Source organism: Fonsecaea multimorphosa, assembly GCF_000836435.1.
Source record: "Fonsecaea multimorphosa CBS 102226 unplaced genomic scaffold supercont1.13, whole genome shotgun sequence".
Lineage (NCBI taxonomy): Eukaryota > Fungi > Ascomycota > Eurotiomycetes > Chaetothyriales > Herpotrichiellaceae > Fonsecaea > Fonsecaea multimorphosa.
In genome coordinates this window covers 558,859-570,971 of record NW_015971647.1, presented here as the reverse complement: position 1 = coordinate 570,971, position 12,113 = coordinate 558,859, and the positions used below count along the sequence as shown (strand labels likewise).

At 54.5% G+C, this 12,113-nt stretch overlaps 6 protein-coding genes across 6 annotated transcripts; 4 read left to right on the top strand and 2 right to left on the bottom strand.

The window, feature by feature from the left end:
- Nucleotides 1-309: 309 nt before the first annotated feature.
- On the top strand, nucleotides 310-1,713 carry Z520_06914 (diphthamide biosynthesis protein 1; the record flags this gene model as incomplete). Its single annotated transcript, XM_016777414.1, has 2 exons — nucleotides 310-487; nucleotides 551-1,713. 2 exons carry the CDS (start codon nucleotides 310-312, stop codon nucleotides 1,711-1,713), a joined length of 1,341 nt encoding a protein of 446 aa, XP_016631585.1.
- A 269-nt stretch (nucleotides 1,714-1,982) lies between these two features.
- On the top strand, nucleotides 1,983-4,359 carry Z520_06913 (uncharacterized protein; the record flags this gene model as incomplete). The annotated part of the gene is made up of 2 exons (XM_016777413.1): nucleotides 1,983-2,463; nucleotides 2,513-4,359. 2 exons carry the CDS (start codon nucleotides 1,983-1,985, stop codon nucleotides 4,357-4,359), a joined length of 2,328 nt encoding a protein of 775 aa, XP_016631584.1.
- A 20-nt stretch (nucleotides 4,360-4,379) lies between these two features.
- Z520_06912 (uncharacterized protein) lies at nucleotides 4,380-5,592 on the bottom strand (the record flags this gene model as incomplete). The annotated part of the gene is made up of 2 exons (XM_016777412.1): nucleotides 4,380-4,623; nucleotides 4,718-5,592. The coding sequence occupies 2 exons, from the start codon at nucleotides 5,590-5,592 to the stop codon at nucleotides 4,380-4,382; spliced, it is 1,119 nt and encodes a 372-aa protein (XP_016631583.1).
- Nucleotides 5,593-6,373: 781 nt separating this feature from the next.
- On the top strand, nucleotides 6,374-8,165 carry Z520_06911 (uncharacterized protein; the record flags this gene model as incomplete). Its single annotated transcript, XM_016777411.1, has 4 exons — nucleotides 6,374-6,473; nucleotides 6,525-6,611; nucleotides 6,672-6,887; nucleotides 6,937-8,165. The coding sequence occupies 4 exons, from the start codon at nucleotides 6,374-6,376 to the stop codon at nucleotides 8,163-8,165; spliced, it is 1,632 nt and encodes a 543-aa protein (XP_016631582.1).
- A 378-nt stretch (nucleotides 8,166-8,543) lies between these two features.
- On the bottom strand, nucleotides 8,544-9,497 carry Z520_06910 (uncharacterized protein; the record flags this gene model as incomplete). The annotated part of the gene is made up of 2 exons (XM_016777410.1): nucleotides 8,544-8,995; nucleotides 9,059-9,497. 2 exons carry the CDS (start codon nucleotides 9,495-9,497, stop codon nucleotides 8,544-8,546), a joined length of 891 nt encoding a protein of 296 aa, XP_016631581.1.
- A 1,523-nt stretch (nucleotides 9,498-11,020) lies between these two features.
- Z520_06909 (uncharacterized protein) lies at nucleotides 11,021-11,911 on the top strand (the record flags this gene model as incomplete). Its single annotated transcript, XM_016777409.1, has 1 exon — nucleotides 11,021-11,911. One exon carries the CDS (start codon nucleotides 11,021-11,023, stop codon nucleotides 11,909-11,911), a length of 891 nt encoding a protein of 296 aa, XP_016631580.1.
- Between the last annotated feature and the right edge of the window lie 202 nt (nucleotides 11,912-12,113).

Below are 12,113 nucleotides of genomic sequence, written 5' to 3'. Positions count from 1 at the left end.
GAACGAAGGACCTGAATTCTAGCGGGTGACTGAAGGCCCCTTTCGGTGGACTGGGCTTAACAGAACATCCCGTCTTTGTGGTGACAGCGACTCAAACCCGCAGTCTACGACTTCCTCTCGCCGCTTTACTTGTCCTCGGCTCACCTGCTGCTCCTGGAGTCTGCCTCCTCGTACTGATTCCCCCGCATCCCGATCTCAGAGGCTGCGATTTTGGAGAAGGCGGCATGTTTGTCCAAATTTCATTTTCTTGCCCATCAACCGCAAAAGGTCACCCGGTGATCAGCCCCACGGCGGACCTTGCTGCAGAAGATGGAGGCAGTATCTATGCCCGGTGCTTTTCCCTCCACAGCAGATGAGAATGTCCCCAGCAACAGAACACCCAAGAGACGGTTCGTGGGGAGACGCACTGCAGAAGCGCAGGCGAGGCAGAGACGGGATGAGACTGACAGTTCCAACGTGGAGGAAACCACCGCGGTCATTCACAAGGGTAACTAAATGACAACTCATATCATTCGATCCTTGCGAAAGACATATGCTCACAGTGAGACAGATCAGCGGAAGGCTCCAAGAGTCTTGAACCAGGTACCCCCCGAAATCCTCGATGATCCAGATATCCAGGCGGCCATGACCTTGCTCCCTCACAATTACAGCTTTGAGATCCCCAAAACCATCCACCGCATAAGAACGCTCGAGGCCAAGAGGGTGGCTTTACAATTCCCTGAGGGGTTGCTCATGTTTGCCACGACCATCTCAGACATCCTGACTCAATTCTGCCCAGGCACGGAAACCTTGATCATGGGAGATGTCACGTATGGCGCATGCTGTATCGATGATTACACTGCAAGAGCCCTGGGCTGTGACCTGCTTGTCCACTACGCTCATAGTTGTTTGATACCCGTCTCGGCGACCAAGATCGCCACCCTGTACATCTTCGTTGACATCTCCATCGACACCAAGCACCTGGTGAGCACGCTGTCTCGAAACATACCCCCTGGAAAGACAATCGCCATGGTGGGTACCATCCAGTTCAATGCCACACTCCACACAATAAGGCCTGCCCTCGAGGCCGAGGGTCTGAAGTTGGTGGTGCCGCAGATTATGCCGTTGAGCAAGGGCGAAGTGCTGGGTTGTACTGCGCCCAAGATCAATCCAGACACCAATGTTGATCTGATCCTATACCTCGGCGATGGCCGCTTTCACCTGGAAGCCGCCATGATTGCAAATCCCCATATTCCAGCCTATCGATACGATCCATATTCTCGGAAATTGACGAGAGAAACATATTCACACGATGAGATGCTGGACATGCGCGCCGCTGCCATCAGCACTGCGAGGAAAGCCAAGAGATGGGGTCTTATACTGGGTGCTTTGGGAAGACAAGGCAACCCCCACATCTTGACCATGATCGAGAAATACCTTGATAGAGAGGGCATACCGCACGTCAATCTTCTGCTCAGCGAAATCTTCCCCGGAAAGCTCGCCCTGTTTGAAGATGTGGATTGCTGGGTGCAGATTGCTTGTCCTAGGCTCAGTATCGACTGGGGCTATGCTTTCCCACGTCCATTGTTGACGCCCTATGAGGCTCTGGTGGTACTGGGCGCAAAGCAAGGGTGGGAAAAAGGAGACGGGACTTATCCCATGGACTTTTATGCCAACAATGGTCTGGCACGGACGACTGAGAAGGTCGCTGCGCAAGTTGGAGTGACCGCGTGAGCCACTCCAGAGGTGTATCACGAATATTAAATGCCTGGGCCATGTCGATCGACGGCTCATCCTGTAATACAAAATGTATAGATCTACCAAAATACCCAGCATAGTATATACTTCCCCGTACTTCGTATAGAATTGCCGAAGTTCTCCCGCCCACCCTCGACCTCGAACTCTGGCTCTTTGTTCTTCCGCCTTTCGTGCAATCCTGGCTCCCTCTCCCTCTCTCAAGGCGACCGACTTTCTTTGTCAACATTCAGCCTCGCGGGCGTGGCATGCCTTCGGACATCCATGTAGTCGTCCGCTTCCATGATCAATCCGTGTTTGCGGGCGAGCAGCTCCGATGCACCATCACCTTCAGAAATGTCGCGACCTCGTCCGAGCCGCTCACGCCCTCGTTCCAGAGCCTGCGAAGGCAGAGGCGCGAGAGCATCAGCCAGCTTGCCGCCTCTCAGTCAGCGAAGCCCAGCACTGTGTTGCGATTGAGTCAGAATGGGCAAAACGGTGGTCGATCGACCAGCCACGAGCACGCTGCTGCTGACCACGCTGGCCGGCAGATGCCATTGGGATCGTTGTACACGGACAACAATTCCGCCAATGTACAGAGGCCAACCCACAAGCAACAGAGATCCGTGTCCATCATCTCGTTGACATCTCCGACAATCGCGGGTGATCTCGAACACGGCGCGTCTGGGGGCTGGACCAAGCCCAAAAAGCCGAGTCATTCGCGCTCCTCGACGGTACAGATTCATCATGGTTAGTTCGACCCGGAGAATATTCTTCAATTTCCCAGTGGCAACATCAGCTCATCCAGATATAGCTTCCCAAAGAAGAACTAGTCAACAATACCACCGGGATTCCCCGACCAGTCTTCAGCTACCGCCCAGAGGTGGTCGTCGTAGTCCCTTGTCGGCAGCGGCAGCTGGGAGTCGCGATTCATCGTCCGAATTCAAATCCGTTCCACCTCCACAAGGCGCTAGAAACCAGCACTCGGACAACGAGCCCAATGACATGCAAGTTCCAAGCCCTATCGATTCCGGCGAGGCTGCTAGACCTCCGGGGGCGGGGGTTGGGCCCGACCTTTCCAGCGAAAGGAGCAGTGGCGATTTCTACTCGCTCAGCAACCACTCCCAAGAAACGCTCATGTCGGAGCAACCTTCGATCATGTCAGACCACCACCGGCCCCCTTGGATCAACTCTATGGCCATGCCTCGGCGACCGCCGCTGAGGCCGGCGCATCAGCCGCAAGCCGTGAACCTTCTGATGGGGTACGCCCAGTTGAGCGCCACCTTCACGTTGGACGCCTCGCTGATCGACCAGTCGCACTTTGAAGAAGTGAAAAGCAAAGGCTTTCTGGGCGGCCAAGCGGGCGGTGGCGTGGTCGGAGTCAAGAAGCCGCGGCCCAACAGCGGCTTCTTGGGGCACTTTAACCTCAACGCCCTGGGCGTCGGGTCCTTGAACAGCCTGATGGGGGGCGAAGACATGAGCAGCGTCAAGGAAATGCACGCCGTGACCAACTCGCGCGCCATCCCCATCCTCTCTACGCCGCAGTCGCTGCTGTTCGTCGACATGCACCTCGAGCCTGGCGAGGAGCAGACCTACTCTTACAGCTACCCCTTGCCTCGAGGCTTACCTTCCAGCCACCAGGGGAAGGCTATCAAGATCGGATATAATCTGACGGTAGGCGTTCAGGGCGTACCCGGGAGCCGGGACGTGCACACGGTACGGCAAGTCAATATTCCAATCCGTGTCTTCCCCGGAGTCAGTCACGACGGCGAGATCTACGGCCATGATCTGATGCAACCTCATGTCATTCTGCGCGATCTCGCTCGTACAAAGTCTATATCTACCCCGCAGGACCAGGAAGAAGCAGCCACCCCGACCACCCAGTCGGCCGAGACTTCCAGCGTGGAGTTCCTCCAGTTCGTGGACACGCTTCTTGACCACAATCGCCGCCGGCAGTCGAGCTCGGGAACGATGGAGGCATTTCTGAACACCCAAGATGCGGTGGGCGGCCGCGGAAAGGCTCTTCAGGCCATTGACCGCGCAATCCTCTTCAGCAACTCCCTGTCGGACAGTGAGTCGAGCCCGAACCGTTTCGAGATTGCGCGGAACGGTTCACGAGTCGCGGTCATCGTCATCGACCGACCTCTACATCGACTGGGCGAGACAGTCACAGCCGTCGTCGACTTCTCCGACGGCCAAGTCCCCTGTGCTTCGCTCAAATCGACGCTCGAGACATCCGAGAAAGTCGCTCCCTCGCTCGCAGTCAGATCCGTCCACACGATCAACCGCATCACACGGAAAGTGTATGCCGCACGCTCCGAGAACATCCTTTTCGCCAAACGGGCTACATTTGCACCTAGTATCCCCGCATCCGCAACGCCCACGTTTGTTACCTCGGGAGTCAATCTTGACTGGAGTCTTCGTTTCGAGTTCGGCACCATCAAGCCGGTTGAAAACGACGAGGGCGAGTTCAAAGTTATGACGGATCTGCTCGAGGAAGTGGTCAATGACGAGCGAGGCACAGTGAATGTTGCCGCGGAAAATCTTGAATGCGACACCTTTGAGGTGGTGATACCCATCACTGTGTATGGCGATCTGGTTCCCGATGGCAAGGAAGGCGACGAGATCGTCGGTATCCCAGTTTAAAACCCTTACGGTGCCGGCCTTCAAGGCTTGTACAGTGTAAATTCAAGGACTATAAATGCAACATACGCGAGCAGCATGGCCAAGCCAACCAAGCGGTGCGTGCCGAGCAAGATCATGACGGTCAAGAAGGCCGACGACGTCCAGCTCCACACGATCTCGTTCGTGTAGCTGGAGCCTTGGGCAAGACTCTTTGAGCTCAAGATGGTAACACCGAGGCACAGGGTCAGCAAGAAGATGTTGCTTCCTACCGTGTTGGCCACCATGCTGACCTCTCGTTAGTGTCGAAGATTTGTATGGAAAACAAAATACTTTGGGAATTTGGGCAACACAAATACCGGGATTGGGGGAGTGAACTTACATTCCTGGATGGCCTCGGTAACCGCTGATGACAGCGACAAACTTCTCTGGTAAAGTAGTGGCCAAAGACAAGAGCGTGGCCCCAAATACGGTTTCGGAGATGTTGAATTTCGCCGCCAGTGAGTGGGAGGAGTGTGCGAGGACATAGCCGCTGATGGAGAGCGCGATGAAGGCGAGGATCAGCCTGGCCAGATACAGAAGAGTGGAAGGCCGCTTTCTCCTGCGACCTATCAAGGCACTTGACTCGTCCACCTCCTCAGTCCCCGAGTTTTCTTGACGAGAAATTCCATCCACAGTTGCAGGTTGCACTTCTGGATCCCCATCAGATTCCGAATCCGAACCATCAGCATCCGATTCCGCATCCGATTCCACAGGCGCAGCCAGGACGCCCCGATAGATGGACCAGCCGATACCCGCCAGATACAACGCAAACGCTACCACCAAGACAGCCCCGTAGACATGAGCTTGGAGCTGGCCAAACCCCCAAAGGACCGCAACGGCCGTGGTGACGCCGAACAAGACGACGGCATAGATCTTGGCGCTGACATCGTAGGTGACGATGGGCTGTCTCTGGGCCAACACGCCCAGCGAAAACGCGCCAAAAATGTTGGCCACGCAGCTTCCGAGGACATTTCCCAGGGCGATTTTGGGCTGGCGCTGGGCAACGGCGGCGACCACGACGGCGAGTTCTTCCCACTCGGCTCCCGCGGTGAGGAGCGAGACGAGCGTCTCGGAGACGTGCAGGCGGTGGGCCACACGGGCGGTGGAGGAGATGAAGACGTCGGCCGAGATGCCGAGGGTGTAGATGCTGAGGAGGAAGGTGCAGAGAGGAAAGAGGGTCGAGTCCACAGAAGCTGAAGAGGCCCCAGTGGCCATCTTGTGAAAGCTGGACCTCGGTCCCCGCTAGATCATAGACTCAAGAGTAGGCAAAGTAGTCCAACTCTCTGTCCTGAAAATCTGACGGCGTATGTTTTTTTCTGTGTTACTGGTGGTGAAGAGGAGGAGCATCAAACAGAATACGATGACGATGCCGATGACGATAGTGCGAACCCTAGGTGGTAATTGACAAAAGACCCTTTGACATGCATGCATCTAGCGACGGAGAGATGAAGAAGAACAAAAACCTCTGTCTTTTCTTCCACGGGTGCAGAGTCGATTGTATAGGTATCCTCAGGCCGTACGCCGTAGTACACTTGTCTCCCTCTCCCATGGGTCTCTTGTACGTGGACCTAGGGTCTAGGAGGAAAGGTAGAAAGAGGCTTTTGGAAGTTTTGCGAGTTTGCTCTGTTTGCTTTGTTTGCGTATTGCTACCCTTTCAAGGGGCCGAGGGGCTTGGCGCTGTTTTGTTGACTTCCAAGGTTGTCCAGTGCGGCCGGGGCTTTATGAGGGGATATATGGCGAGATGGGAAGCTCGGCGGATCCACCGTCGACATCTCTCCATACCTACCTAGGTATCCAGGAACGCAGCCTCCCTGAAGTTGTTGCAGACGAGCAGTCTCAGGGTAGAAGAGATGCCAGAAGGGGGTACCGGGTCTCTGCAGTGGTAGGGAATGTCTGCTTTCTTACTGGTAAACCTAGTTAGTCTCATATCGCTTTGTGTAGGTTCACATTCTATAGACAATAGGCTCGTCCTATATGTCGCTCGTTGCCAGTCGATATGGCGGCGGTTATTGCAAATCGAGACACAGATCGACAGCGAAACGGCCACGGCCACCACCAACCTGAACGACAGCAGGTCAAGTCCGATTGTCCAAGCCGTAGGAAATATCGTTTATTATCTGGCATTCGACCTGACTACATGACCACAGGGAAATGGCAGTGTCCTACCCAAGCCGAAGGGGAAGACGAAGACAAGACTGAGCCCCAGCAAAAAAGACAAAAGATAGACGAGAGATGTCAGGTCCTTTCCCTCATACAACTTCATTACCTGATTCGCGTTACTGACTACGGCACAGCCGACCAACAGCCCCCGCAAAACCCGAGTGCAAGCTCCAAGGCCCTTTGCAGGAGCCCGCGATTACAAGAGAAACTAGGTGCGACCCAACAACGAATCGCAAGACGACAAGAGGCGAGGTCACCGCAGAGACCAGCAGTAAAGCAATACTATCGTCGTAACGCGAAGGACGAAGACCTTGCAGCCTTAGCGGCGGGCCTAGGAGCACAAAAGAGCAGTTAGTTTTCGCCGTCTCTACAATGAATCGCATTGCTAATCCAAAATAGCTAAACGGCAGCTTTGTGGGAATATAGGAGACGCACCAAACCACAACGCGAAGCGTCGGAAACCCAGGCTAACGCTACATACTGAAGCGAGGATTGACCCTAAGAAGGAGAACTTCATTGAAGATTGGTTGGACAAGTCCTGCTGGTCCCGCAGAACCTCGACAGAGAACGAACCCCGACTTTCCGTGGAATCAGTCAACATGCCCCGCCATCCTACCCCCATGCTTCCGTCCCCAAATAATAGCTCCCCAAGCACGATATCCAGAACGTCTGAGAAATCCGCGGTAAGCGTCACTGATACGGATTACCGGCAGTCTTTAGGTTACCGAAACATATATATCAATCGTATCGATCCTCCAGCAGAGCTGATGAAGCGAGCAAAAAGGATAATATCACGTTCAAGAGCATCTCCGGAAATAGACGACGCTACAGCTCAAGGACTAATAGCGATATCGCGCAGGGTTGAAAACGACAGTGAAGATGTTATCATCCAGCAATTGGCGCCCGGTATCATTCCTGCCATGAACAAGGTCCCCGACTCAAGACTGGCTTCGAACGCTAACTCGCTATGGTGCGATTCTATCCCTGTCCCGCTCGATCCATCTATCCTAGCCAACCCTCTCCCCTTACCCAAATCGAAACCTGATCTAGCATTTGGATATTCCGAGGCAGCCTTCACCCGTAACCAACTCGGGACAATTGATCTTCTCGTGAACGCCCAGTTCGGCCGAAGCTACGCTATACCAGATCAAAAGATCCGATTTCCCTTTCTAGAGATCGAGTTCATATCACAGGCTAAAAATGGAACTCACTATATCGCAACAAACCGCGCCGCCGGTGCTGGAGCTATCGCGTTGAACGGCAGTTTGGACCTAATACAGCGCAGCAGCCACGGGATGGGAAAATTCGATTATAATGAACCGCAGTACTTTTCTATTACAATGGACCATGAGCTGGCTCGGATAAATGTTCATTGGCTAAAAGCTCCAGTTGAAGGAGAAGGACGACACAGCTTCCACGTCGAAGGCCTATCGAAACATCTCTTAGACGACGCCAATGGGATACGAGCAGTTAGGAGAGCATTTAAGAACATCCTTGATAATGGGGCCGATGCCCGGCTGCGAACACTGTGTGAGGCGCTGGATGCATACAGAGAGACGGTAGTCCGGAATAGGGAAGCGGCAAATGCGCAGAGCACGCTGGATTACAAGCTTCTACCCGAGTCATGAACTGAACTGCGGGCAAGGGGAAAGGTACAGGCACTTGATCCTCGAACGGAAAATGGCGCATCATGCGAGGATAAAATCAGCGTACCTGCACATGAGTCAAGAAGCTGTACAGACTCGGCGGCAACCAAGGAAGACACCACCATTTTTGGTGTCCTCACGGAACTTGATATGCCGTTTTCAAGACTATGCGTCTCTATCTCCTTCAACTCTGTTGGCTAGGACACAGCTGAGGCACTGTCCTTGAACAGCAAACCTTAGGCATCGTTGCAAAAGCTTCGAGTTTTCGAGCAGCCATAAACTGTCGTGCAGCATTTTCGGGCAGAACTCAATGACTCCACGATTACTGTAGCGGTTCCTTGCACCTCCATGTCCAGGGTCTCATCGCCTCCTCGAGCGGCGCGGTTCGGGTTTCTCTGGAATTTCATTGTGTGGTGACGACGTGTCGTTCACGGCTCGCAGATGAGCTGAATCTTGGGATGTCGGCAGTTCTGGAGCGGCAGACTCTAGCTTCTGAAACTCGCGGAGCGTCCAGTCGAACACATTGTCGTGTTCGAACCCCTCTGCGCGAAAGACTTGATCGAACATCGCCCGCAGGGCTCGGTAGTCCGGTCGATCGTTGTCATTCAAGTTCTGCACGTAAGTCATGTATTCCTCGAACGCCGCGGGGAGGCCGTCACAAAGTGTGCTTGGGGTCGTCGCCCGCTTCATCTCCAGAACCAGTAGATGTTTGGCAGCCTTATCTGCCTTGAGGCCTTGCCAAGGAAGTTTGCCACGAAGGAAGTAAACGAGCATGTAACCGAGAGCCTCCAAATCGTCGCGCGGAGATTGTGCTGATGAGTAAGGTTAGCTATACCAATTGGTGACCGTGGCCAAACAGTGGACGCGTCACCCACCTTCCCCCAGATGTCCCTTGATACTCGCATACCGGCAGGTACCTAATAACAGGGGAGGCCGCGTAGTCTCATAGCGGTTAGGAGAGCTATAAGGGCGGCTCCGGCCGGGACGGTGATAGACCGCAAGACCCAGATCGGTCATATAGACCGTGTTCCCTCGTCGCCCCGTCCCCAGAAGGAAGTTCTCCGGCTTGATGTCGCGGTGGAGAAAGTGGTGGGAATGTAAAGTTTCGAATCGTCGGAGGAGCTGGTCCGCGAGCATCAGCGTCGTTTTCAACGAGAACCGATCGCCGCAATATCGAAATAGATCTTCCAAGTTCGGTCCTAGGAGCTCAAACACCAAGACCATAAGATCGTCCTGTTGACCATACCAGTAGACCTGGGGGAAGCCCGGCCATCCAGCCAGGGAGCGGTAAATCTCGGCTTCTTCTTCCAGCATCGAGGGTGCCACTCGATTGTGCCCGAGTTTCAAAGCGACGTCGTTGCCTGTCAGCCTCTGAAACCCCCATAGCAAGCAGCAGAGCACCCTTAGGTTCTCGAGCAACTTCTACGTCGACTTCCAGATCTGGTAAATTATCAGTCACGGAAGAAAGCACATTGAGCCAGTCTCCCATTTCCGCAGCGAGTAGGACAAACAGACCTTCTCCGGCAAAACGCTCTGGCGCTCCTAGGCGATCTCAACCGGCATCGGATGCAGGGCGACGTGCTCCATCACGTCCAATGACAGAGGTCACTTCGGAGCGGATGCGTGGTGATAATGAGTCGGGTTGGTGCGTCAAGCACCAGGGACAGTCGATCTTTGTGGCAGATTCGCAATGGAGCTATTGCGAACAGGACGGACGGCCAGCTCTCTCCAATGCTGATCTCAACGTCTTTATCTATATTCCGACAGGCAATTAACGTCGGTGAAGGTTTCATGTGGACGACGATTCGGGAGCATTGATTTTCATCGTTCTTAGCATTACTCTACATCGTAACGTCCCTATTTTCGGTCGCTTTTGAGCCATTGGGGATAAACTTAGGATTTGAGATCTGTTCCCGACGACATCTGTGACAGGTCGAACTATTTGAATAGGCGCATTGGCCCAGCGGTGCTTTCCCTGCTCCTCTTCCACTTTGTCACCAAGTTCCCTCTGTCTTTCACTCAAAAAGCAGGTTCAAACTTGACCGTCACCCTCCGCCGATTTGGTCGTGAGGGCTCATCGGCGCCGAGTCCCGTGTTTTTGCTCTTGCTCTTGCTCTTGCTCAGTAATAATGCACGTTCCTCAATTCTCCTCCAACGTCTCTTGATCTGTTGATTTGGCTTTTCGATCGTTCGAACATTACCAGCATTGCAGCTATGAATCCCTCAAATCCCTCAAATTCTATGATTCAAGGATTCCTTCATTTTACGAGGACAAGGATCATTTCCGGACCGACTTGCTGCCCAATGTAGCTCGTGCGACTTAGCGATGATATGGAGCCGAGATGCTTCGCTGGAAGCAGACAAGCTGGCAACGCAAAGATGTTCGCAAATCGGAATATGGAAGAGCAATACACGCCCCTTCCAAGGGATTGTTCGTCCTCTTGCTGGATCTTCCCGAGAGATTCATGATCATATGGAGACAGACGTCTCAAAGAATCTCCACATTCGAAAGAGCCGAGCTACAACGGTAATCAAACACCGAGATAGGCTATGTGTCGGGCCTTGCGGGGACCTCAGAGCTATACTCCAATATCCCATTCATGGCCTGTGGAGAGATTTGGAGACATGGCAGCTTTTGTTTACCGGACGCTGAGCCACTCAGACGGACACTTCGCAGAAAGCTTTTGCTTGAAGCGGACCCCCTCCTTCCCCTCAGGAGTCTTGCCTTTCTATTAACCCCCTTCAAGGTCCCAACCCTCGATGCATGCCATGATGAAGAGCTGACTTGCACTCTACCGGGGCAGTCTCGCCCTGAAAACTCGTACGGAACCCCCATCATGGCGTCAACTCACCGGCCTGCGTTCCAGGACGAGCCTATACCCAGCTACCCGGACCTACCAGGAAAAGTCGCCATCGTGACGGGGATCGGACAGTACGGGGATCCCTCGGTCGAGGACAACTGGGGCAACGGCGCCGCGGCGGCGTTTGGCCTCGCGCGCTCGGGCGTCAAGGTCTTCGGGTGTGACCTGGACCTGGACGCGGCGGAGCGGACCAAGCGGCGGATCTTAAAGCACGTCCCCGACGCAGTGGTGGACGTGACGGTGGCGGACGCGACCAAGGCGTCGTCGGTGGAGGCGTTTGTCGGGACTGTGATGCAACGCCACGGCCGCATTGACGTCCTCGTCAACAACGTGGGCGGCGCCCACCGGGGCGGACCGGCCGATATGCCCGAGGAAGTATGGGACCAGGAGTTCAACGTCAATCTGAAGAGCGTGTACATGATGTGCCACTTTGTACTACCCGTCATGGAATCCCAGCGATCCGGATCCGTCATCAACATCGGCAGCATCGCCGGCTTGAGGTATATCGGGAAGCCACAAGTCGCCTATGCGGCCGCGAAGGCCGGGGTGCATATGTTCACCAAGCATACGGGCGTGCTCTACGCCGACAAGGGGGTGCGCGTCAACGTCGTCGTCCCCGGTCTCATCTTCACGCCCCTGGTCGCGCGTATCGCAGACTACTACGGCGGCGATTACGAGGCGTTTGTCAAGGCACGCCACGCTCAGGTGCCCACGGGGGAGATGGGCACTAGCACCGATGTCGCCAACGCGATTCTCTTCCTCGCCAGCAACGTCGCCTCGCGCCACATGACCGGTCAGGAGCTGGTGATTGATGGCGCCATGACTTCCAGCACGGGCAGCGTCACGAGCGGTATGGCGGAGAAATAGACCTCGAGTCTGAGCCTCTTTTGGAGCTGTGGATGTATGTTTGTTAGTAGTATAGTATATATATGTATCGAGTCCCCCGTTGCTGAGCAATGTTTCGACCCCCCTTTGGCTCTCTAACCTATCCATCAGGCTCAGGATACGTGGACGAGCTTAGTCCGTGGTGATAGGTGTAATTTATTGATCTCGGGTATTCTGCATTTCA